This window comes from Acipenser ruthenus, chromosome 4 (genome assembly GCF_902713425.1).
Source record: "Acipenser ruthenus chromosome 4, fAciRut3.2 maternal haplotype, whole genome shotgun sequence".
Lineage (NCBI taxonomy): Eukaryota > Metazoa > Chordata > Actinopteri > Acipenseriformes > Acipenseridae > Acipenser > Acipenser ruthenus.
Genome location: NC_081192.1, coordinates 68,485,697 through 68,512,649, shown reverse-complemented (window position 1 = coordinate 68,512,649; position 26,953 = coordinate 68,485,697). Strand labels below are relative to the sequence as shown.

At 37.7% G+C, this 26,953-nt stretch overlaps 1 protein-coding gene across 1 annotated transcript in view; it reads left to right on the top strand.

Moving 5' to 3' along the window:
- The window catches only part of LOC117400378 (elongation of very long chain fatty acids protein 2), a 48,852-nt gene that overhangs the window by 8,330 nt on the left and 13,569 nt on the right, over positions 1-26,953 (top strand). Inside the window, exons 2-3 of the mRNA XM_034000249.3 lie at positions 12,559-12,622; positions 19,653-19,840. Of these exons, the coding sequence (XP_033856140.1) occupies positions 12,559-12,622; positions 19,653-19,840 (252 nt within the window). The remainder of the gene's footprint in view (positions 1-12,558; positions 12,623-19,652; positions 19,841-26,953) is intronic.

Genomic DNA, 26,953 nt, shown 5'->3' with positions numbered 1-26,953 from the left:
ACGTGGTTGGGACTGGCAGGGAGGGGGTCAAATTCCTCCCTGCCAGGAAAACATGTGAGAATGTGGCTGGAGCCCTAATTGAATAATCAGCAATTATTGATTAATTGGGCTCCAGCCACATGGGATAAAAGCCAGGGGAGAGGCCCTGGCTAGGAGGAGAGTTCTAGAAGAAGAAGCGTTTTTCTGTGTGTGCTGTTTTGTTAGTTTTGAAACCAGTGAAGGCAATGCCCAGCCTGGAAGCCGTATTTATTTTGTAAGTTTTGTTTTGTGTCTATTTTGTGTTTTGAAACCTTTCTGTTTGGCCCTTGTGCCTATTTATTTGATTATTTTTGTTTATTAAAAAGCTTTATTTTGAACTTCAAACTGTCTCTGAGCCTCAACCTCTGCCAATCCTGTCACAATGCCTTTATCCTTCCCGCAGCGAGTGTCAAACCACTCTGCCTGATATGTTCAGAGACCGTGGCTCTAATAAAAAGTGCCAATGTGAAGCGCCACTACGAGACAAGATCTTTTGAGCAAACATATCCACAGCAGTCTGAGGTGAGGGCACGCAAAATAAACAAACTCAAAGCCCAGCATGATCGGTCCACCAGAGTCCTCTCCCATGCATTCACTGCCCAACAACGTGCAAACGAATGTTCACTAAAAATAACTTGGATTTTGGGTCAACACCAAAAGCCATTTACCGACGGGGGAGTGGTGATGGAGTGCATGAATGCTGTTGCTGAAACTTTACTTGACGGTAAACAAAAAGATGAGCTGTGTGAAAAGATCAAGCAAATCCCAATGTCACGTACAACAACAGCAAGAAAGAGTGAAATACTAACAGAGGATGTATTTAACACAGCTTGATGAAGCTATTCGGAGTGCACCATGCATAGCATTAGCTGTTGATGAATCTACTGATGTGAGTGATAATGCCCAGCTTCTGGTGTATGTTAGATTTTACCACACAGAGAAGAAGGAATTCTGTGAAGACCTGTTAGGTGTAACACCACTCGAGACACATACAAGAGGAAAGGACATATATATGGCCATAAAGGAGATGCTGAGAAAGAGGGGGATAGATCTAAAACAAGTGGTCTCTATCACCTCAGACGGGGCCCTTGCCATGATAGGAAGAGAGAGAGGAGTTGTGGCACGGCTGAAAGATGACAACCCTGATCTCACAGCTTACCACTACATCATTCATCAGTCTGTCCTGTGCGCTAGTCTGTCAGAAGAGTATGCTGAAGTGATGAATACAATGATGAAACTCATCAACTTCCTCAGGGCATCCTCATCTCATCAACATTGCCTGCTGAGAGAATTCCTGAAAGAAGTTGAGGCAAATGCAAGTGACCTACTGCTGCACAACAACGTAAGATGACTCAGTAAAGGCAGGGTGTTGGAACACTTTTGGTCCATTCGAAAGGAAATAACAGCTTTCCTAGTACAGCTCAAGAGTCAGAAGGCAACACAGTTTTCACTTTTTTTGCAAGACGAGAGCAAAATGGATATTGTTGCTTTTTTGGTAGACATCACATCACACCTTAATGAGCTCAACGTGAAACTACAGGGCAAGAACAATTCAGTTTGTGATTTGATGACAGCTGTCTGCTCCTTCCAGAGGAAACTGGAAGTGTTCAAGGAAGATCTTCAAGGAGACTGTGCACACTTCCCAAAAGTGCAGGAACAGATTCAGGGTGAGAGAGATGTTTCTCCTCATGTTGACTTCATAGATAAGCTGATTGGAAACTTCAGAAATCGCTTTGACAGCTTCAGCCTTGGACAGCAGCTCCTTCTTCTCATTGAGAATCCATTCCTCATCACAGATGTCAGGGGATTTTCAAAGGAGGTGACACAGACCTTCAAGTGGGCACATGCTGGATCTCTACAGATGGAACTGATTGATCTGCAAGCAAATGTTGCACTAAGAGAGTACTTTCAACTAACTGATCATGACACTTTCTGGCAGCAGGCTGTGTCTAAGACTGTTTTCCCTGGTCTAACCAAAGTAGCACTACACACCTTGACCATGTTTGGCTCCACATACAGTTGTGAGTCTTCTTTCTCCACTATGAACATCATTAAAAATAAGTACCATTCTAGACTCACCAATGAGCACCTACATATGTGCATGAGAATGGCACTGACTCCATTCCAGCCAAGGTTCAAATTACTGGCAGGGCAAGCAAAAGCCCATTTCTCTCACTAAAGAAGAGAGATAGAGAAGTGAAGTGGGAGAGAGTAGGAAAGATAAATATTAAACCTGTGTTTTCTTATTTGTTCAAAAATCAAAGCACTTTTTTCAGAAACAGGCACTTTTGTTATTTTTTTGTGAAGATGCTTGAAATGAGAACATTTGTGATAGGCCTACTTTTATTTATGTTTAGGCTGCATATTTATTTTACCTCATGTTTAATGTGTCTGCATTGAAAATGTCCAATAAATATTGTTGAAATGTTATTGAAATGTAGTACTTTGTTTATTAGCTATACATATACAAGAACTACATATGCCCCCAAATCATAGCGCACGTTAGACATTTTAATGGTTTGGACCTTTGGGGGGAGAAAATGTTAGTCACTGGACCTCTTTGAATTCTAATTGTGCACCCCTGATCTACAGTATTGACGTATTAGGTATAGATTTATGTAAATGGATAATGTATGTTTCAATATTATAATTTAGATATAGATGTGTGTATTGCCTATTGGACAATGAAAGTCTGCAGTATTGACAATGTTAGGTGCTCGCTGTATACTATTGGAGGATCTCATTTTTTTCCTTTTCCTGTGTTATGTTATAAAAAAAAAACATGTAAACTAGGATCACGGCTCAGAATACCACCAGCTGTGGCCTACCGTGAATTGCATGTGTTCTATTTTCTTGTTCCTGTATTGACTCAATTTTTTAATAAAATCTTTCTGATTGAATTTTAGAAAACAAATGAATTATTTTTAAGAAGAAATCGAACCTTTCAAAGCCTTCAAATAGAACTGAAAACATGCATGTGATTGTAATGTGGCTTGCAAAATAAAAGCCATAGTAATCAATAATCGATTAATCGGATAATTGTTGCATCTCTAGTTTTATCAGTTACTTGTACCTGTAACTTAAACCTTATAAATGTTGTTTCTACAGTCATTATCATGGCATCATTAATAATTGACTAAAGGCAGAATAAAGAATATAAGCTGGGTCAATCTACTGCAGCACGTGATCCAGTCCTGAGGGCGTGTAACAAGTCGAGGTGCCCTGTACATTGATTTGTTTATTTTATTTTAGAACGGGGTCCCCTCCGCCCCTGTATTTTGTATTTGTTTTGTATTATTATTATTATTATTATTATTATTATTATTATTATTATTATTATTATTATTATTATTAATAATTTATTATGTATAGAAGACGGCGAAGCGCTGCAGGTTTTGTTATTGTTTATTATTGTATTTATAGATGACGGCGTAGCCAAGTGTTTGTTTTTTTAGTAAGTAGCGTGGATGGGAAGCCCCATCCACACAGTAGTTAGAAAACTCATGCAGATTGTGGCCGAGGGGTAATAGGATAATTACTAACTAGTTAAACCCCTCGGCCACGATATAAAAAGCCTGCAGCACTCTCAGTTCCGGATGGGTGTTAGAGAGGAGAGAGCGAGAGGAACGAGAGAGCGGAAAACGAAACACGAAACACGAAACTAAACTTAAAAAGACATAGGAACAGTGAAGGCAATCTGCCCAGCCTGACCTGTGTTTTATATTATTTTGTGTTAGTGATTTGTTTTATTTAAACCTTTTATTTTGCTCTGCGAGCACAGTCTTTTTCTGTTTAAATATTTATTTTATTTTTGATTAATAAGTAAACGACGCCGCCTTTAACTGCAGTACTTGCCTGGTGTCCGTATTTTTCCCGTCCCTGCTTCTGTCTGACGTCACCGCTTAGCCAGCCTGCCACAGGGCATAAGAGGGCGTAATGTATCATGAAGTGGTGCACAATGAAATCTAAGTTTGCTGTGGGCATGGTATGGATTGCATATTTTAGAAAGCCTTTTTAATGTACAGTGTAGTGTATTCTTCTTAAAATGGCTTAAGTTAAGTACATCAACTATTTAATGTAAGGTACATTCAAATGTGTTGGGTATAATTGCTTGATTTTCAGTGAAGTGTCACTGGATTGTTTTAGGCCATTTGCATAGGTTTGAAATATCAGCTCCCACGGCCATTAACTTGCAAAAGGAGACCGTGCCCAGAATACCACAGCAGCAGTACCCAGGCTATGCTATTTTGTGCAGTGTGTTTTAGGAAATCCTTTGTGATCAGTATGGTTTGTGCCAGAGGGGCTGTATGGTTTGTGCCAGGGGGGGCTGTCTCATCTACATTAATCCTGGTCTTGCTATTACATTATTGACAGCTAGGACTACAGACAATGACACGCCTGGCCTTAAAACACAGAGTTCCCTTTGTTTAGGTGCACTAGCATTGGGAATGGTGGGAAGAAAGCTTGTTCCTTCTTCTTCCTGGGTCTGCACAGCGAATATTGTCTATTTCTGTTGAAAGGTTGAAAAAAGATTTGCAACACATAGTATAGGAATAGTTACAAGACAAGCCACTCTAATTTAAACTTGTAAAAGGTTCTGCTTTCAAGGTTTGATACAGGCTTTGTGGTAATAAAATAAAAATACAATACTGCTTAAACGTCTCCGAGGATGTTTCATCTGGTTAATGTACAGTACTTCTCTATTGGGAAATGTCTTCAGAGAGCTAACACCTTTCGACCAGAGGGAACATTAACAACAGACAGGAAAATGAAAGCAAAACATGACTGCAAAAAAATAACTCACAAACATAATTTGAATATTATCAGTATATTGTTTTTACAATGAAACGGCAATGATAACATGTCCTATATTTGTGATTGAACACAGTACTCCAATTTACAGTTAAAATACAGCAGTTGAACTGCTTCACTTGTTATGAAAAGGTAATTAACATTCTGATATGGCGTGTACTTCAAATTATTCGTTTTTAGTTCACCTAACAATAATTACAGACCAAATCAATCCAAAGCACTTAACTGTTGCCTCTGTACTCCTCCCGCTGATAGCTTGGAAATTGACTTGCAGCTATCAGGCTCACTGTACTTCAGTGTGTAGATACAGTTATGTTGAAAAGACTATCAACACGTCTATGAGTAAGTCACAAACTTAATCAAAAATAGTTTCCACATCACAAACTAACACACAATCTTGCACCAATTTTCAGTCTGGCAGGATTGGACGACAAGGGAGCTCATGCCAGGACTGATAGGACCTGTACCATGTTTGACTGTAGCAAATGTCATTGTCCCTCACCTGAATTGTTGACTACATTCACAATTACCACATTTTAAAGAAAAAAGGGTCTTGTCATGGCAACCTACTTTTTCATGGCCCTGCTCTTTAATGTTTTCTGTCCCTCCTTGGCTGGTTACGGGCCTACATTTCTCTAATAGCCAATACTAACATTAATTGTTGCATTTGGGTAGGGTTTGTCCACAGCAAACTCAATTCTACACACTGTTTTTATGTTTTTGACTAAGAACAGGATGGCTTGATGTCTCCCTAGACAGCAATTGAAGACAACACTGCACACGTTCTTGTATTTCAAGACTGACACAAACACACAAGCCCATAGTGAGCATAATCAACATTGCTTTGTGAAGAATGTATGACAGATTGTGGCCTTACAGCTTTGTAATAAGTGTCTTAGGTGCATCTTCTTAATGGATTACAAAGATCTGACTTACAGTATAGCCAGGCGGATTTTTTTGGTGGCTCAGGACTCTGGTAATTGGCTGGCATATGAAGCTATACCATTAGTTCTGGAAATAGATATCTGTCGCAGGTGCACCACTTGAAGCCAATGTGATTGGAGGTTTGCCAGTTTTTAGGTCAAATGGATACCAGTCATCATGTATCGGATTACTGTTACAGCATTGTTAAATGAAGTAGAATGGTAGAGATTTCCACACTTTACATAAGAGGTGAAAATTCACAGACTGCATATACATTACAATAAAACAATGATCACATAGAATACACTGTGCTGAACAGTACCATATTAGGAATTATAACAAACAAAGGTGTTTTGTACATAAGCAACTTAAATAACAGACATCAAACTTACTCCAAGCAGTATTTATGGAACTGTGTAACGAATGAAGTTAGGAGGGAGGTTCTGCTCTAAATGACTCTTTTCTTCAGAGTGCTTGTCTTACTGGTCGAGGAGGTGGACTTGCCACTTCCGCACTGAACTTAAAATCAAACAAGAAATCTTGAAGGGATAGTCATCCTTTGAATTACTAATGCTAATTATTGCTAACAAATTACCTGTACTTATTGCAATTGTATTTTGTCCACCCAAGTCTAATTTAATTTTTTTGACTGAATTTGGTGATTTTTTTTATATATACTGTCTGTTAACTATGATAGTTAACAGACAGTTATAGTTTTTACAGTATAGTTTTTTTTTATTGGGTGACTTTAATATCCATGTGGACATTGATACTGATTCTAATGATTCAGAATTTTTGAAGCTATTGGATTCTCTAAATTATGTACAGCATGTTAGAGGTCCTACTCATAATCGTGGGCATACTTTAGATCTCATGATTTCTCATGGTTTGGATGTTCAAAATATAGTAACTTCTGACCTTTCTATTTCTGATTATCTTGCAATTGATTTTGAGATTAAACTACCCTTAATTGTAAAGAGCCAGGCTCGTATAATTAAAACTCGGGTAGTTAACTCATTAACAGCTACAAAGTTTTGTGAGGCTTTTAATTTATTACCATTTGCTCAGGCTGTATCATTAAATGAGTTAGTTTATACCTATAACACCTCCATGACTAACATTTTTTTTATACTATAGCTCCAGTTAAAACAGGTGTTTTCCAAAAGAAGCACTCCATGGTTTAATGATTTTACTCGGAAACTCAAATGTGTCGGTTGTAAATTGGAACGCAGATGGAAGAATTCTAAACTGCATGTTCATTATCTTGCATGGAAAAGCCACCATGTTAAATATAAGAAGGCTTTGTAGCAGGCTAGATCTTTATACTATTCTAAACTGATTGAAAATAAAAATAATCCTAGATTTATTTTTGCATCTATTGATAAATTAGTAAATCCACCTTCTATTACATCTACCTCTAATATTGGTTCAATTTTTAGTTGCACTAAGTTTTTAAAATTCTTTCAAAATACAATTCTTGACATTAGAGATCAGATCTTACAGACTCTTTCTATTATGGACCTTTGAATTAACTAGACCTGATAAAGTTATGATGGAGGCTTTCTCATTGGTTACTTTGCAAGAGCTGACAGCGTTAGTTAGGCATATGAGACCAACCACTTGTGCCCTTGATCCTATTTCTACTAAACTATTAAAATATGTACTTAGTGTTGCTAATACAAGCATTTTAACAATTATAAATGAATCACTTTCACCTGGTATAGTTCCCTCTGCACTTAAGGTTGTAGTGGTTAAACCCCTGCTTAAAAAACTTAATTTGGATCCTACAGTTATTAACAACTATTGACCAATTTCCAATCCTCCATTTTTAAGCCAAGGTCTTGGAGAAAGTTGTTGCCAATCAATTACTAAAATTGTTATCTTGTAATGCATTATTTGAGAAATTTCAGTCTGGATTTCGATCTGCACATAGCACTGAGACGGCTCTTGTTAGGGTAGTAAAGGATCTTTTGATACGCTCCGACTCTGGCTTTCCTTCAATTTTAATTCTTGTTGATCTTAGTGCTGCCTTTGACACCGTGAACCATTCCATTCTATTAAATCGACTTGGGAGTTTAGTGTGTTTGGCAGGCGGTGTCCATTCTTGGTTTAGGTCTTATCTTTCTGATAGGTTTCAGTATGTTTCTGTTGGGGAGATCAAGTCTGATTTGTCAGAGGTTGTCTGTGGTGTTCCTCAGGGTTCTATTTTAGGTCCCCTGTTGTTTTCATTCCATATGTTGCCATTAGGTGATATTATCCGCAGGCATGGATTGAATTTCCATTGTTACACAGATGATACTCAGCTATACTTGTCTTTCAATCCAGACAGTCCCTCTACTGGGGCGCTATTAGCTGCTCTGCCTTTTTTTGAGAGAGAAGCTAGGAGTCTTGCTGTTTTTAAGTCAAGATTGAAGACTTATTTATATACACAAGCCTTTTTATTAGTCTTTTTATTATTGATATCCATTATTGCTTTTTATACATTGAAAATGTATTTACTTTTATTTAAAATAGTCTTTTTATTATAATCTTTTTTATGCTATTTTAATGCTTTATTATGCTGTGTGTATTATTTTTTCTGTAAACCACCTTGACGTAGGTGCTTTATAAATGAAATAAAATAAATAAAATAAATAAGTTATGAAAAGTATGTCATGAACTCATGCTTGTGACTTTTGAATTCAATAGGAATTTCATTTGAAATCAGGAGGAAATCATATGTTAGTTACATTGGAATTGTAGACGCTTATTTTAAAGTTTTTAATGATTGTTTTGGACTAACTCATTGGACAAATTTGTTTTTTGTAGTATCTTTCTACATCAAGGAATACTAACTGTTCACATGGTCGTGAGTGGTTAATGTCTATCCTCAAGATTCCAATTAAACATAAAACGTTCGTGTTAAGTTTGGCTCACTCCAGAGCTTCTTCATAAATACCAAACGCCTTGCAAGGACATACTGTGTAGTGTTTCCATTGGGTGTTTCTTAAAGGTGTCAAGCTAATAGTGCTATCCTGTGAAAGCTGCAGTGGGATAAATGGTCTGATAAAAATCATTGGACAGTGCTTGTAGATGCCCTTTGGGTCACTGCCATGTTTCACTCCAATCTTTTGGGACTAACACAGTTATTATTAACACTATTTATATTGTTTTGTTCTTTTCGAAAAACAAAAGGTGAGCTAACCTTTTAGACCTTGAAATAATTCTTACTGATTTCATCACCTTTACCAGAATATACACAAAGCCATAAACAAAATCTATAGATGTTATTTAGAAAGAAGACTTTATTAATTATCTTTACTGCTGCAGAGTTCCTGCTGGTGAAATATTAAGTGCTAATAATTACGTTAAATCTTACAAATATTTATTAACATTTATTACTTCATAGATCTCACAAGATGCAACAACCACTGACTCCCAACAACTGGCCATTAGGTTGAAAATATGTTATTGTGTTTCATTTTAATGTATTACTTTTAGCTTGTGAAAATGGTGCTGTACAAAAGGGCTTGGTGCTGTAGACTCCCAGCAGCTTTTGGGGTGATATCCCCAGGGGAAAGGCCAGGAGCTTACACATAGGTACTAGCATACAAGATATATGTTAGCCTGAGAACTGTATTTATTACTGCAACTACAAGGATACATTTTCCAGTTTAATATACTTTTAGCTGAACGGTGAGGCACATGTTAATGGCTTAATTTAATGTGTTATTGTTATTACTATTACGTATCAAAATGCAATAGTAATAATAATCTCCAAACTTCTGAAGACACTTGAACACAATGGAAAGTTTTGTATTCTGTTTTTCAAACAGGATAAAAACACACACACAGAAGGGCAGCAGTGTGTGTTGAATTACAGACTTATCACCGTTTTCCCTCAAGACACTGCACTGAAATTTCAGAACCCAGCTCTTTTGTGTTCATACTGTTACTGTACACCAGCATACTTGATTCGTTATCATTAATACTGTACCGGCAATGGCAGTGGCATTTAACGATGCCTATTTGCCAGAGCGTTTAAAAAAATCTAAATCCTATATTATTCAGATAGCATTCTGCGTTGTTGGGAACACTTTATTCTAATTTCAGTATAAGATAAGGAATTCAGATTCTTTTCTTTAGGAGTTGATTTCTATCATTTTTGTCACTTTTACACTTACATGCAGCACATTTCATGTTGACATCGTAGCAGGATTTCTGAGAACTGCCTGCTCTAGAATGTTGTTTTTTTCTTTTTTTTTTTGCATATATGGGATATGATCACTCATTGTGATCAGTTCAACTTCCTCTGCTGCCACATGTGGGATGGAGGACGTTAAATGGGATGAGGTTTAAAAAACATTTGGAAGCAAACTTTCCTTTCACTCTGAGCGATGACATCTGCACGCCCGCTGTGCTGTTAGAAGTGGTGTAAATGATACAAAACATATGTAAATTAGGAAAACGGTATTGATTCATCATGCACACGTGACCTTTCCTTAGCCCAACCTGCTGTACATTTTAGGTCAGTGTCTTTTGCAATAATCAAGTTTGTGCAACTAGACCTTACATTATGCTTTGAAAAAGACCCGGTGAAAAGCTTTAACATAGGAAAGCACAGTTGACACAGCTGGTATCTTGTGTTTTCTTTATCATATATCATATAAACATAGAAATGTTATTTGAAATGCAAATGTCAATATTTTTTAGGGTGTCCTTTTTTATAGGCTTGTAGGACAGTGAACATCTGTGTGTGGTGGAATATGGTCATGAGTAGAAGTGAACAGACTGGGGCTCCCGAGTGGCGCAGCCAGTAAAGGCCACCCGGAGTGCAGGATGCCCCCTATAGCTTGGAGATCATCAGTTCGAATCCTTGAATCCTTGGCTATGCCATTGCCAACCGTGGCCGGGAGTTCCCAGGGTGCACAATTGGCCAAGTGGTCACCGCGTACCAGCGACCCCTGTGGCTGACTGGGCGCCTGCAGGCCTGCCTGTGTGTAATTCAGAACTGCGTGGTCCTCCGATGCTGTAGTTTTGTAATGGCTTCACAGCGGGCTTGCAGTGTGAATAAAAGCGGGTGGCTGACGGCACACATTTCAGAGAACACGAGTGCTCGTATTCGTCTCTCCCGAGTTAGTGGTGAGCCGAGTTGAATAATTGGGCATTCCAAAAAAAATTGGGAGAAAATCGGGGGTCAAATAATTGGCAATTCCAAATTTAAAAAAATAAATAAATAAAAAGTGAAGTCTGGGGCTGAAAACCGAGTTCCATTTAAGTGATACAAGTGTCGATATAACCCACACACAGACGTTCACTGTCCTATAACTCTACTGATTTATAATGGAAACACAAGTTAGTTCACTGTCCTTTTCATTAAAAAGGTTGATGAACTAAATACCGGTGTGGCTAAGGTATGCAGCTATTGTGATGTCATCGTTTTGAATGGACGTTGCAGTGGGATGGAATTCTGAGAGGTGTCTCAGGTATGATTGTTTAAAATTGGGTGACGTCAACAATGCTGATAGAATACAGCACGGTAAGACTAAAAGTGGCGTGGTCGATGTCATGAATAGGGTTTCTCTGTGGTGTGTCGTGGAATACAGAAAGTGAAACATGTGCTTTGATTAGACAAAAGATCCTGAGCAGTCTAATATTATTTTATATTCAAAACAAACACATTGTAAAGAAATGAACATCTAGAAAGTACCTTCAACATTTGCAAATGCATAAACACATTTTGGGGTGTAAAACGAAGAATAAATATCCCAGCCAGTTATTAAGCAAGAAATGAATGTCTTTTTAAATGTTGTTGAAAATTGTTGAAATTGTTGACATTTCTTAAGTGGTAATTTAAGTGGTAGGTTTTTAATTAGTATTTTTTTAATTAGGAGTTGAGTGCACGTTCATATATTTGTTTAAATGTAAGTTACCATTCGGTGCTAAAATTTATTAGAGAAAGTAAAAAAAAACAACAACAAAAAGCGCCCCCCCCTCTTGTACTGGGTCAGGTTAATGGAGTGCCCCCTTTTTAGCACTGGTAACATTACTTCTTCCTACCTTTTTCTTCTGTTGAATTTTGTACTTGTGTGTTGCAGATATTTCAAATAGTGTAATAGATGAAAAGCTGCAACTGCTTACTGGTATACAATAAATGTACTATGTACTTGGTCAAACTCATTCCAGTGGTCTTGTTGCAGGTAGACCATGTAACCAACAGTACATATATTTGAAATATTTGAATATCCTGAATGAATGTATAAATACAAAAAATAATAATTGAATCGTTTAAAGTGCTTCTTTAGTGAGCTAAAACTCACTTCTATTATTTGACATCATTCTGTTGCTCTGATATTTAAATATTTAATCATTTTATAACTGCCAGCCATCTCGCTTGCATGCATATGTTCCCTTATAAAAGTTTACTGTTACATACAGTAATGTAGTAAAGCAGTGTAAAATCCCATTAAAATCATGGTAATGCACACATAAGCAAAGCAGATCTCAGACATGCATATTAAAGCACTGTAAAATCAAAGGGGGAGGTAAAAACATGATTGGGGAAAGCAAAATTGCCTTGCAATATCGCCCCTTTGATCTCTCCTTGTAAGCGTCTAATTGTCATTTTGTCTGTATCTGTACCCTATATGGTATTTGTATCTTCCTCGATAACTACCTGGAAAACTCATTTACAAAGAATTGAACTGTCCAGATATTAGAAGAGAAACATTCTACCAAAGGTACCGTTAATGTAAAATGTTTTTAGAAGGCTCAGAAATATATGGAAGTAAATCTTATTTTTATAATGTTTTATTTTATTTTCAGGAGCAACTAGAAGCCTTTGACAAACAGTTAAATGATTTTGTGGATTATTTGTTTGGACCTAGAGGTGAGTACAACCTATTAATGTTTATAGAATCAATATGTATCAGAATGGAAATAAGAGGTTGCAAAGGGTCTGCAGCATCTCATCCAGATACTTTTCCTTTTTGCAGGCTTCAAGGTAACGACTACAGGAACCCTAGGCCTCGTTCTCTCGCAGGTTGCATGGCTCATAAAGTCTCAACTTGCCCACTTCTCTCTCCTGACACTTTTACACATAAATCCTAAACTCCCTCCACCTTCACTGACATCACACAGAAATCCTAAACTCCCTGCCATTTCACTGATATCACACATACATCCTAAACTCCCTGCCCCTTCACTGACATCACACATAAATCCTAAACTCCCTGCCCCTTCACTGAAATCACACATAAATCCTAAACTCCCTGCACCTTCACTGACATCACACATAAATCCTAAACTCTGTCCTCCTTCACTGACATCACACATAAATCCTAAACTCCCTGCCCCTTCACTGACATTACACATAAATCCTAAACTCCCTGCCCCTTCACTGACATCACACATAAATCCTAAACTCCCTGCCCCTTCACTGACATCACACATAAATCCTAAACTACCCGCCCCTTCACTGACATCACACATAAATCCTAAACTCCCCGCCCCTTCACTGAAATCACACATAAATCCTAAACTGCCTGCACCTTCACTGACATCACACATAAATCCTAAACTCCCTGACCCTTTACTGACATCACACATAAATCCTAAACTCCCTCCCCCTTCACTGACATCACACATAAATCCTAAACTCTGTCCTCCTTCACTGACATCACACATAAATCCTAAACTCCCTGCCCCTTCACTGACATTACACATAAATCCTAAACTCCCTGCCCCTTCACTGACATCACACATAAATCCTAAACTCCCTGCCCCTTCACTGACATCACACATAAATCCTAAACTACCCGCCCCTTCACTGACATCACACATAAATCCTAAACTCCCCGCCCCTTCACTGAAATCACACATAAATCCTAAACTGCCTGCACCTTCACTGACATCACACATAAATCCTAAACTCCCTGACCCTTTACTGACATCACACATAAATCCTAAACTCCCTCCCCCTTCACTGACATCACACATAAATCCTAAACTCTGTCCTCCTTCACTGACATCACACATAAATCCTAAACTCCCTGCCCCTTCACTGACATTACACATAAATCCTAAACTCCGTACCCCTTCACTGACATCACACATAAATCCTAAACTCCCTGCCCCTTCACTGACATCACACATAAATCCTAAACTACCCGCCCCTTCACTGACATCACACATAAATCCTAAACTCCCCGCCCCTTCACTGAAATCACACATAAATCCTAAACTGCCTGCACCTTCACTGACATCACACATAAATCCTAAACTCCCTGACCCTTTACTGACATCACACATAAATCCTAAACTCCCTCCCCCTTTACTGACATCACACATAAATCCTAAACTCCGTACCCCTGCACTGACATCACACATACATCCTAAACTCCCTGCCCCTTCAGTGACATCACACATAAATCCTAAACTCCCCGCCCATTCACTGACATCACTGTAGCGGCCAATCCATGTGTGCTCTGCTAGCGTTCGACCCAAAAAACCCTGCAAAGCAAAACCAAAGGGATTCAATTTAGCAGGGACTCAACCAAGATAACAAGTCATTCCACATAATTACCTCTGTTTTAAGAATTGGTGCCTTTATCAACTCAGGTAGTTCTGGTGTATACAGACGTGCTCAAATTTGTTGGTACCCCTCCACAAAAAAAGAAGAATGCACAATTTTCTCTGAAATAACTTGAAACTGACAAAAGTAATTGGCATCCACCATTGTTTATTCCATATTTAATAGAAATCAGACTTTGCTTTTGATTTTTTATTCAACATAATATTGTAAATAATAAAACAAATGAAAATGGCATGGACAAAAATGATGGGACCGCTAACCTAATGTTTTGTTGCACAACCTTTAGAGGCAATCACTGCAATCAAACGTTTTCTGTAGCTCTCAATGAGACTTCTGCACCTGTTAACAGGTAGTTTGGCCCACTCTTCCTGAGCAAACTGCTCCAGCTGTCTCAGGTTTGATGGGTGCCTTCTCCATACTGCAAGTTTCAGCTCTTTCCATAGATGTTCGATAGGATTCAGATCAGGACTCATAGAAGGCCATTTCAGAATAGTCCAATGTTTTGTTCTTATCCATTCTTGAGTGCTTTTAGCTGTGTGTTTTGGGTCATTATCCTGTTGGAGGACCCATGACCTGCGACTGAGACAGAGCTTTCTGACACTGGGCAGTACGTTTCGCTCCAGAATGCCTTGATAGTCTTGAGATTTCATTGTGCCCTGCACAGATTCAAGGCACCCTGTGCCAGGCGCAGCAAAGCAGCCCCAAAACATAACCGAGCCTCCTCCATGTTTCACTGTAGGTATGGTGTTCTTTTCTTTGAAAGCTTCATTTTTTCGTCTGTGAACATAGAGCTGATGTGACTTGCCAAAAAGCTCCAGTTTTGAATCATCTGTCCAAAGGACATTCTCCCAGAAGGATTGTGGCTTGTCAATATGCATTTTAGCAAATTCCAGTGTGGCTTTTTTATGTTTTTCTGTCAAAAGTGGAGTCCTCCTGGGTCTTCTTCCATGGAGCCCACCTTCGGTCAAAAAGCGACGGATGGTGCGATCAGATACTGACGTATCTTCACCTTGGAGTTCAGCTTGTATCTCTTTGGCAGTTATCCTTGGTTCTTTTTCTACCATTTGCACTATCCTTCTGTTCAATCTGGGGTCGATTTTCCTCTTGCGGCCGCGCCCAGGGAGGTTGGCTACAGTTCCATGGACCTTAAACTTCGTAATAATATTTGCAACTGTTGTCACAGGAACATTAAGCTGCTTGGAGATGGTCTTGTAGCCTTTACCTTTACCACGATTGTCTATTATTTTCTTTCTGATCTCCTCAGACAACTCTCTCCTTTGCTTTCTCTGGTCCATGTTCAGTGTGGTGCACACAATGATACCAAACAGCACAGTGACTACTTTTCTCCATTTAAATAGGCTGAATGACTGATTACAAGATTGGAGACATGTGTGATACTAATTAAAGAAACTAATTAGTTTGAAATATCACTATAATCCAATTATTTATTATCTTTTCTAAGGGGTACCAACAAATGTGTCCAGGCCATTTTAGAATATCTTTGTAGAATAAGCAATAATTAATCTCTTTTCACAGCTTCTTTGCTTTATTCTATGACATACCAAAGGCATGCAAGTATACATGATAAAATAGCTTTTAATTTCATCACTTTTCAGGAGGAATGAAACATTATTTCAATGAGCTGTAAGGGTACCAACAAATTTGAGCACGTCTGTACCTCCATTTTTAGTTCTTGAAAATTGATTCATAACCAAATCGACTACAATGTCTCCATTGTCTTATGACATTTTTTTTTTAATTTGTAAAAAGCAATTTGAAATATTACTTTGAAGTTCTCAATATAATTCTCAATAACTGTCTTTATAATAAGCAATATCTACAAGTCCAACCTTTATTTTACAAGAGTTGCCGAAGGTCAGGGTGGCAACCTTTTATCAAAACAAGACCTGTTTTGTAATGGGACAGCCCATCTCTAGTATGTCCAATAGGAATACATGGGCGGGGTCATGAATTTATTTCCAGTCTTTAGGATCGTTTCCAAGTCGTGTCTGGTGTGGATTGGTATGTGGCGACTTCGCTCGCATTGCTCGCATCACTCTGTCCAGTGTGGATGCAGCCTTACACACCCTACCCAGTCCTTCGAATATTTGTGTCCGGTCTCTGCTCACTAATGATTGGACAGCTATAAAACCAGGGCAGATCTTTGACTTTCCCATTGGTTAAACTCCCAATTATGTCCTGCCTCTACTCACTCATGATTGAACAGCTGTAAAACCAGGGCAGATTTTTTACTTTACCATTGGCTAAACTTCCAATTATGTCCTGCCTCTGCTCACTCATGACTGGACATCTGTATAACAAGGGGCAGATCTTTGACTCTCCCATTGGTTAAACCTACTAAAGACTTTATGTCCCGCCTCCGCTCACTTATGATTGGACCGCCGTGGAGAAAATTCAGATCTTCTATTGGTTGATTTTATTTTATATACAAAAATAAAACTGCATGACTAAATTAAAAAAAAAAAAAAATCTGCGATCAACTCTTTACTTGATTAATCGGTCTCCAAGGGACAATGGAAATCAATACTTTATAAACGATACAGTCTGCAGATTTAACAGGGTGATTTCTCAAATGCTTGGTCCCTGGTCATTTACCAGTAATACATAGTCTGAAACCTAGGACTGGAAGCTGGGTCAGGGCTTTTCCAAACCTGCAATTACATTTCTTTATTTCCATCAGTTCAGTTCTGAAATGATTAGATTCTTTACTATTGAACTGCATGCTAAGATTTGTGTTATGATGTAGGATTCCCTGTACTTCATGTTGTCATGGCCAGGAGTCCCTGCTTGTTTTTGCTGATAGAAACAAGTACAGTAGCAATGACTTTTAATCATTGAACAAAAACACCCTGTATGTCTCTGTTTTTGTTTTAAATTGGTTACCATAAAATCGTAAACTATAGCAAACTGTTTTAAACTTAAAAAATGTTGTCTGAATCTTTATTAAATTTTACATTTATGAGAAAGAACAATTCGCTGATGTATATTGAATTAATTACTATAATAGACTGTATTTTTTATTATTAGCTATTAATTATGTTAATAATCATGTATCATGTATTATGTCGCGAATTATTTTCGTTAATGTATGTATTACATGTATTGCATGACAATCAAATTAGCATATTGGAAAACTGCAAAAATCACTGCAAATTTACCATGGTAACAACTTTTAGTTTAAGGAGCCTATATAAACACTTACTTGCGTACAGTATGATAAGAGACATTTTTTTAAGCAAAAAGTAAGCATTTGTCAAGCAGTGATTTCAAACTCGCACAAATATACAAAACATGTAGCTTTTTAAATTATATATATATTTTCTAAAAACACATTTAATTAAATATTCAAATACAGCCATTTGTTAAGTAATGAACACACACAAAAAAAGATACATGACAAATGTCACATTAAAAAAAAAAAAAAAAAAAAAACTGATGGCACTTCAGTCCTTAATCTTCATTGGATTTTCAACTAACACTCCCTTTAAATTTAGATATTGCGTAGCATAGGCGATATCTACTGCCTCAGAAAACTTTAAACAACAATGCCTCAACAAAATCTTTACCTGTTATTAGTACAAGCCTGTTTAAACCATTCCCATCCCATAGAAAGATGTTCACTTGTGCATACTGTACTTGCTGTGGAATTCAGGCAATTTCTGCTGGCATTCAGGTTTTCTCCGTGTTGCTGGAAAATGTAAGTAGGCATCTTTTCAGAATGTCTGAAATGGGTTGCCTTGCGATTTTGTGAGTATATTCACAATGTCTTGCTTTTGTTTTTGCTTTGTTTTTTAGATTAGTTTTAAACATGGTCAAATTTACATTGATTTTATGCAGCAGAGACTTCAAAATCATGACAGATTCCAGCATAGACAGGTTCCGGATTGTTATCATAGAGCAGCGTGCACGGGGGTAGGGGTCAGGGCTGGTAGGTGATGCAATCTAAACATGATGACACAAGCCTGATATCTGCTCCTGCAAGGGAGCCCGGCTGTTTTGTACAGCACTATCGGCGCTATGCTTCAAAGCGTGAGGTCCCAGGTTCATGTCCCATCTCCGCCTATGAGAAGCTTAGGAATTTGGTCAGGACCCAAAAATGACTATTTTGTTATTAAGGAACAAACAGTGATTATAAATTGCTTAAATGCTATCAATATACTTCATTTTAAAAGAGTTAAAAATCTACTCAAGGCTTTAAATAATAGCCTTTTAAAGTATGTTGCAGTGCCTCATAATTATACCCATCAATCTAACGATAAAGGCATGCCTCAATCATTACTAACCCTCCACCAACTCTAGTTATACACTGTATAATTACTTACATACAGTAACAGTCCTACATTGGTACAACAAACATGCATTTATTCCACCCACGTACAGCTTTGGATACAAGTGACCTGGATAAGGCTCACTGGCATAGCCAAGTCACATGCGACATTCCAATTGTAATCCGTACCATTCAAGAATACCAATTCCTGCCTAACTGAGCATTAATAACAAAAGCTCTCATAATTAATATTCTATGAAGAATATTTACTGTAACACATACATCTAAGATTTATAAAGCACAAGGTGTAGTTAACCCTTTTCTGTATCAGTTATGTTACACCATGTCAATATCAGCTTCAGCATATCTATCTGTCACAGAGGCTTATACTAAACATTTCTTGACTTCCTAGATCTACATAATGAAATTGCTTGCTCACTTATTATCCCTGTGGCTTCATTTGACTTCAAACAGTGCATGAAGATGGTTTAACTTTTTCTTGTCATCAGTATCACATTTACCTTATTTAAAATTTTGGACCACTATAAGAAAACAGGAAATACACAGCAGAAAAAATGGGCACACATCTTGTTAAGTTGCACAAGGTTATTTTTTTTTAGAAGCAATGAGCTTCCAAGTTTATAATTCATTTTTCAAAAGCATAATGTGGTGGCAGATAAGTGGTCAGCATTGCACAACACTGCTGGTTTATTTCTGAATACTAAGGAAACTGTTAAAAATGTGTACAGATTGGATAAACATGTGTCTTTATGCTACACCATTTATTATAATCACTGTCAATGTTAGCTTCAGCATTTCTAGGCATACATGTACACTGGGCATGTCTTGTGTTGTGCACAGCCTTTTACAGATTCTGACCTCTGAAGTTAAGATTCTGGCAGATTAACAGGTATAGGTTCAGTTTTTGTTGCCTTCTTAAAAGTGTTCTGGGAATTACAGAAACTGTATATACTGGTAATCTGTGAAATACAGCAGCAGCACAGTACATTTTGACATCATGTGTTTCTTCATTTTTAGATACCAGGGTCAGAGGATGGTTCATGCTGGACTCCTGTTTGCCGACAATGTCTCTTACCCTTTTGTACCTGCTTATTGTATGGCTGGGAACAATATATATGAAGAACAGACCTGCATATTCTTTAAAGGGTGTTTTAGTTGCATACAACTTTTCAGTAACCATGCTGTCTCTGTACATGCTCATCGAGGTAAGAAAAAAAAAAATTAACCATTTAACACTTACAGACTATAGTTACTTGAATGTTACAAATTAAGAAGTATGTTAATAATTTGTTTTTTATGACTGAAGTAAAGTCATCATTTGAAATATACTCCCCAATGTATTTATGTAATGGCAGTCAAATGATTTTTTGGTGATGTAATTTTTGTATGTACTCAGAAAAACAAGTCCTAATGTATTAATAATTAATAACTGCCAGTACTGTATATCTGGGCTAAAAATAGAAAATGTTCTTCTTCAGGGGTAAAAACTTGCTTGTGTAATTCCTAACACATTATTGTTTGGTTTCATGGAACCCAAGTACTAATTGTTGACTACTTTACCTTAAGGTAAAGTAAGGTACAGTAGGAGACCAAAGGGCCCAATTACCGGTAGCATAAAGGCAGTTGTCACTAGCAATAAAACCTGACCTAGTTCAAGACTGGCAGAACCAAAGTATGGCACAGAGTCATGAAAACTCCAACCAGAACCCTTTAAAGGTATTAAATTCATTGTCTCAAAACTTTAAGCATTATCAGCCTATACTTATGGTGTAGATTTGTTGTTTCTATTTGTATTTTATTTTATACTGTACATTGGGAGATCCCTGTCACTGGTTCGTGGAGTGTGTTTGTGCCTTTGAGAAAGCAGCTACGACGTGCCACAGTAGACACATTGCTAGGCGACCAGTTGAGCAGTGGGCTCGCCCTGTACTGAGCTGATCGTGAGGTCTGGATTGGCTGGGGGGCGTGCCCGTGGATGCGGCTCAGAGCTCAAAAAGCAGCTGTGCTACAGCTTGGGGCTACTGTAATGCCATTGACACACAGACGGGAGCTGAGTGAGAGCTTCTGTTTGCATCAAGGAGTGGAGTGTCCACCGCAGAACAACTACCAGGAAACCCTTCCATTCCAAGACGGTGCTTGTGAAGGCATTGCCCAGCCAAGGCCGTGTGAAGAGATAGGTGCCTCCATGAGAACGCCGGGACTCCAGGAGCCCAGAAGTAGGTCAGTTTAGGGGATGGTGATCCCACCACAGTATAAAGAAGGTTACGTAGAGTAGCAGGTTCCTGGAGCAGGACGTACCTTGTAGTGGGACTAGCAGTCGTCATGTTGTGTCAATGGCATTGCAGTAGCCCCGAGCTGTAGTGCAGCCGCTTTTTGAGCTCCGCCCCGCATCCAAGCGTTGCAGCTGCTTTCTCAAAGGTACACTCACACTCCACGATCTCCCTGTCACAAGGATATACAGAATTTTCTAATTCAATAATGTTGATAATACAAAAACATTTCATACCACAGTTCAGCGACTTCCACATCTCGTACTATCTCCGCTTAATTTGAACAGGATGCATGCACATTTAAGAATTTACAGGTAAACGTGTACAAAACAGCAGGAATGAATAAAGAGGTATTTTTTTTGCTGTGTCACATTAGGATTTGCCTTGCCACTGCTTTAAGAAATCTTGTGGCTCTGCGGTTCTGTCAATGTTGTTTTGACTCAACAGTGCAAAACAACAGGACAATCAGATTCCTTGCTGAGGAAATTCTCAAACTCCACTTGCCACATACACAGGCTGCTTTGTGTCTTAGTACTGATGGGGGTGTGGGAAAGAAACCTTGCATTCCTGATTCCTATATTCTTTCTGTTCCTGCAGTATGGCACTGGGCATATATTAGACAATCACAAATTATTCCCCCAGTTTGAATCCTGTTCTTATGAACATAATAGCATTTAAACTGTAGTTATCAGAACTTTAAAGATCTGAACTATATATTTCAAGGACTACCAGTACATAGACATTTTAAAGCAGGACTCAGCCAAATGTCAAATATAAACATAATACAGTATATGCTCGTTGTCAGTTTAGGGGCAGTAAATGCTGCAGTTATGTCAAAAATACAGCTTGGTAGGTTGTAAGACATTAAGGGGTAGGTGTACTAAGATGGGCCAGTTGCAGCACAAACATACTGCAGTTTGCATTTTTGTTGCAACACTTAACAAAATGAAAATTTTGCCGTATATACTAAGAGAAAATATGTTAATGAAGACAGACGCATTCCATCCACTCACACAGTCCAAGCGCAACGTTTCTCAAATGCGCTTTCATTGTTGCTTGCATTCTGTTTCCTCATACTATTCCTGTTTCTGTTAGCTGCTATTGGCCACCATTAATGTCAGTATAATCACTGCATGTTGATTGGCCGAGCTTTCATTCTGATCAGATTTCATTTTGGCATGAGTCACAAATCTCCACCCATTTCGCTTTGTGTCAGTGCTCATTTATTGATCAACGAGAGAAGACTTTAGCAGTGCAACGTGAAAACAGCGGTATGGAGTAATTATCATTATTACGAAGTAATAATTATTTTCTTTAGTGTGGCAGAGAAGCTATCTGAAATATTCGAAATGACCATTGCTGCACATGAATTTGAAGGCAAAAATCCATGTCAGTGTTCGCCATAAATTACATAGCTGATAAATATTAGAAATAATTATCACAACACATTTTTCCTTGCACCGATTCACCACATTCTTCTACTTGTTCTTGGTGAAAGAACCTTCTTTCTTCCAGACCGAGGGAGCATTGTAACAGTACCATGAGTCTTGTACTTCTTGATAATAGAAACAATAGTTGAAATTGGGATATTCAGATGCTTGGAAATCTTCTTGTTTCCTTCTCCAGCTTTATGACAATAAATAATTTTCAGCCTAAGGTGTTCAGATAGCTCTTTACTTCTTCCCATATTGACTTATTGGTAATGACAACAATCACCCTATGCCTAACCCTTTTATACTGTCTAAGAACGTTCACCTACAATCCAGCATTTTCTAGACTTCTAGAATTAGGTTCTGCATTATCATATTGAAATTTCTAGCACCGTGTAGACAATACTATCATAGCATAAAAGGTTATGAATACTTTTGAATTAGCATTGATTGAGTTTTGCAAAAAAATTGCTGAAATAAATAATTGTAGACATCTATTTGTTGTAACTTTTTTTTCCTCATCCACAAAAGCAAAACTTTTGCTGCAAGAGATTTTTCCTGAAATTCATTGTTTGAGAAATTTCTAGAAATGTATACATTTCCATTGGGGCAGGTAAACTTTTGACTACAACTGTATATATAAATGAAAGAGTTTAATCCCATCCGAATCTATAGTGGGGGCCTCCACTTCACCCTCAAATAGAAAATGTGTTTCTATCAAAAAGCTTTTTATAATCATGCAGGAGTAGCCCCTCGCTAAACCGGATATGTTTGTCTGACAAAAAAACAAACAAACGAACGCACATGCATACATTTATAGCCTGATTTACGAAAGGGCAGTTAGCACGATTGTAAAGTAGTGAGCCTAATGTGCGCGATAAATTGAAATGCACTGCCCCATTTACTATCAGAAAACAGATTAAAATACATGCATAGTATTTGGCTAATTTACATACCATACCGTGCGTGCTACATGTATTGTGAGCGATAATTTAATGTGCACGATAAGGTCAGGGACTTACCCGTGACCACCGTGATATCAAAAGCCCCAGCAGTCCAGGCGTATCTTTTGGTCAGTAGCTTATGTGAAGGTGGAGATGGCTAACATTGACCGAAAATGAGCGATCAACAGACACAGCACTCAGCAGAGGACAGGCAGGCAACTTAAAGTGAAACTGTATGCTTTTTAATTTGAACATGTATTCTTTGTCTGATGTAAAAAACAAAAGGCTTTTTCCTTTCTCCTTTAATGCATCTACAATAAAAGTCATGTTGTGCAATGGCATATTTTTCTTTTTGTTATGCTTGTTCAAGAAATATTGATTAATATTGAATATTGAATATTGAGTCTCAATTCTCTCTTTGTCGGCATTGCCACCCTGCAGGGCAGGCTCCATGGACCGGGGTACAGTGCTATGTGAGTACAATCAATAGCATATGCCGTCTAAACCTGTCCTCTGTGTGGGAAATGTTATATTTACGAAAGGGCGCTACACTTTATGGTGCACGATAATTGCAGTTACTGTACACGTTAATGATTTCTGTATTTACTATTGCAATTGTATTCATTATTGTGCGAAATAGTGGCCATATTATGGTGCTGTGGCAAAGTGGTTAACTGTGTGCAGGTGCAGCAGTGATTAATGAACAGACAGACAATGATAATCCAGGTGTTATTTTTATTTTAAATCCAATTTTCTGATGACACAAAAACACAGTAAATAATAACGGTGATAAGCAATACAGCGCCGTGTATTGCTTTATTGTAATCTGTGGGTTGGTCCTGAAATGATAAACAGTCCCATTCTTAAACACTCACACAAAACACAAAACACATACACAAGTCCACAGTGCGTGCTAAAGTGCTCGTGGTGTAACGAAGTACAGTGATGTTGGGATAAGTGCTGGCCTCTGGAGACAGCTCCGGATCGTGTTCAGCCTTCTAATAATAACAAACAGTGAATTGCTTAGACACAACAAAACAAACAAACACTAAACACTTTCATCCTTCAGCATTTCTCTTAACCATAAACAAAGGAACAGATGACCTAGCCACATCCCCTATATGTACATTCAGTCACGCCCCCTTGGTTTCTCCTCCAATCCGCAGTTGCCACATCACTTTTCCTCTGGGACAATGACTTAATGCATAGACATATATAGAAGAAGACCTGCCAACGGCTGACTTTGAGTATATATATATATATATATATATATATATACTGTATATATATTATAAAATCCATAACATGTAGTACAAATAATACATCATATAATACATTTGGGTCATTTTAGGGTTGTCAGATTTCCTGAGTGATAAAAATGATTTATAGACAAATAACAGCTCTGAAACAGTATTAAAAATATGTTGTTAATTGCAGCACATTTATTACGGTAATTTATTATGTACTATTGTAACATTGTAAAGCATTCTTAATAAAAGCCTTAATTTATAGCCTAGGGGGGCTATGTGTATATCTTGATTTTTGTTTTTACAGCTAAATAGATAAATTAACTAGACATAGCGAGAGTTGGAGAATAATTTAATAGTTTAATATCCAAGTTTAACAATACAATTTTATTGAAGCTAAATAAATTAAACACCAAAAAACGCTTTGCGTATCTGCCTGTTTACATTGGTGACAGCGCAGACCTATAAGCATCTAGCATGGCGGACCGAAATCCCCTTCCGACTGCACTGAGAAGTCAGCCATTGGTGGGTCTAGTTCTATATATGTCTATGACTTAATGTACTGCAGCTGAGCCCCCTTTCTAGATTGCTTACTTCCACCTACTCCTGGGAATGAATTGTCAGGCCTTGCAGTCCAGGGCACTCTGTTGGAGATGTATCACCAAGAATAATGTATTTAAATAAGGCATCCTGTTCTGAATAATGATTGAGCTTCATTCACACTGTATTTACTAAAGGGTGATAATTGTATTGTGCACATTAAAGTGAGTGATAATTGGTTAGTTTGGACACCAGGCTTTAACAACTGATAGGTGTGCTATTTAAATCTATTTCTCTGGCCTGAAAACTAGTGATGTACAGTACGTGTTTTTTCACTGACTCGATTCGTTTGATTCATTCAGTTTAGTGAATCAATTCAACAGATTTGTTTGTTTGATTCACTGATTCACTCACACAAAATAAATAAATCTTGCTGAATTACTTGGTTATGAAATTTTGTTTGAACAGAAAAATCTGGCAGCAAGGGCCATTTAAGTTAAGACTGTTCACTTGGTGGGCCGCACCGTAATATATATATATATATATATATATATATATATATATACATCGTAATGTAAGTGAAAATGTGTCTATATAAATTGTATGTAGGCCAATATAAATGTATAAATTATTGCGCTGTAATAACACTAATGTATTCTGGGTAGGCTACACATTACATTATGAACAAAACATATGTACAGTACACATTCACAGTACAGTAGTAGCACTTTGTTTTTACTTTAGCCTGTAGGCTGCCGGTATGGTAAGACAAAATAAATCACACTGCTGCATTGCACACATTGGTGTAATACAAATAAAATATTATTTTAAATTGACACTAAATGATTTTAGTGTTTTTTTTTTTTTTTTGTTATTATTGACTTGACAGCCTAGACAATTATTACAAAATAGATCATGGTGTCGCATTGACAACTTATGATACTTACAGAAGGACAGTCAATTCTTGTTAATACGAATTTCAAGGGACTAGCAACAAATTTTGCATTAAACCACTAATTCGTGTTATCATGAATAGCCAAATGTATACAGTATTTTTTTTTTAATTTAAGTTAGTCAGGGGTGTAGTGCTAAATTGTGCACAATTACAAACCACCTGCACATTAATAGAATAGGTGTGTTTCCTATTCCTATACGGATGCTCAGAATGGGCTGGAGGGGTTAGCGGCACATGTGTGCAGTCTATTGCTCCCTGGTTTTAGGAGAAATAGGTGTTTCGCTGTTCGCCTCAAAAATGCATTGAGCAAAACTGGCACTGCACGAGAAAAGGCAGACTGGGAAATGCCAGCAACAATTGTGACTGTTTAAAACATGCTTTCAAAAGTTCTTAAAAAATGGAGGCAATTGTAAGTGTCGTAATTGTCTGCAGCTTTCGTACATCTCATTATAATATTTGAGAACCCTCATTTGCACTTTCTCCACCCCGTTTTTTTAAATTTATGCAGGAATGCCATAATTACATTCATCTGAGGTTGAACTGCAAAGAAAAACTGCTGCTGCAAAGCATTCCCTAAAAAGTTACAAATAGCATTGCTCCTGTTTAGTACATTTCACCCAAGAATTCAGACTCGTTTGCAACTATTGTGACAAGCACAACACTAAGCGTTTAGTAAACCCACCCCTAAGGCCCATATGTATAAAAATTACCGTCTCCTTTATCGTGCCAGTAATATTGCTTAACATGACCGTATTTAATCGGGTGATGCATAAACACCATTTATTGTAAGAAAACATCACTCATTATCATAACGTGCCCTTAGAGCAATTTTCTCATTAGCATATTATTCATCTGATTCCTAAATCTGTATTGTGCCGTTAACTGACCCTCACCGGCATCATAATTAACGTGCCTCAGACCAGGCGGAGAAT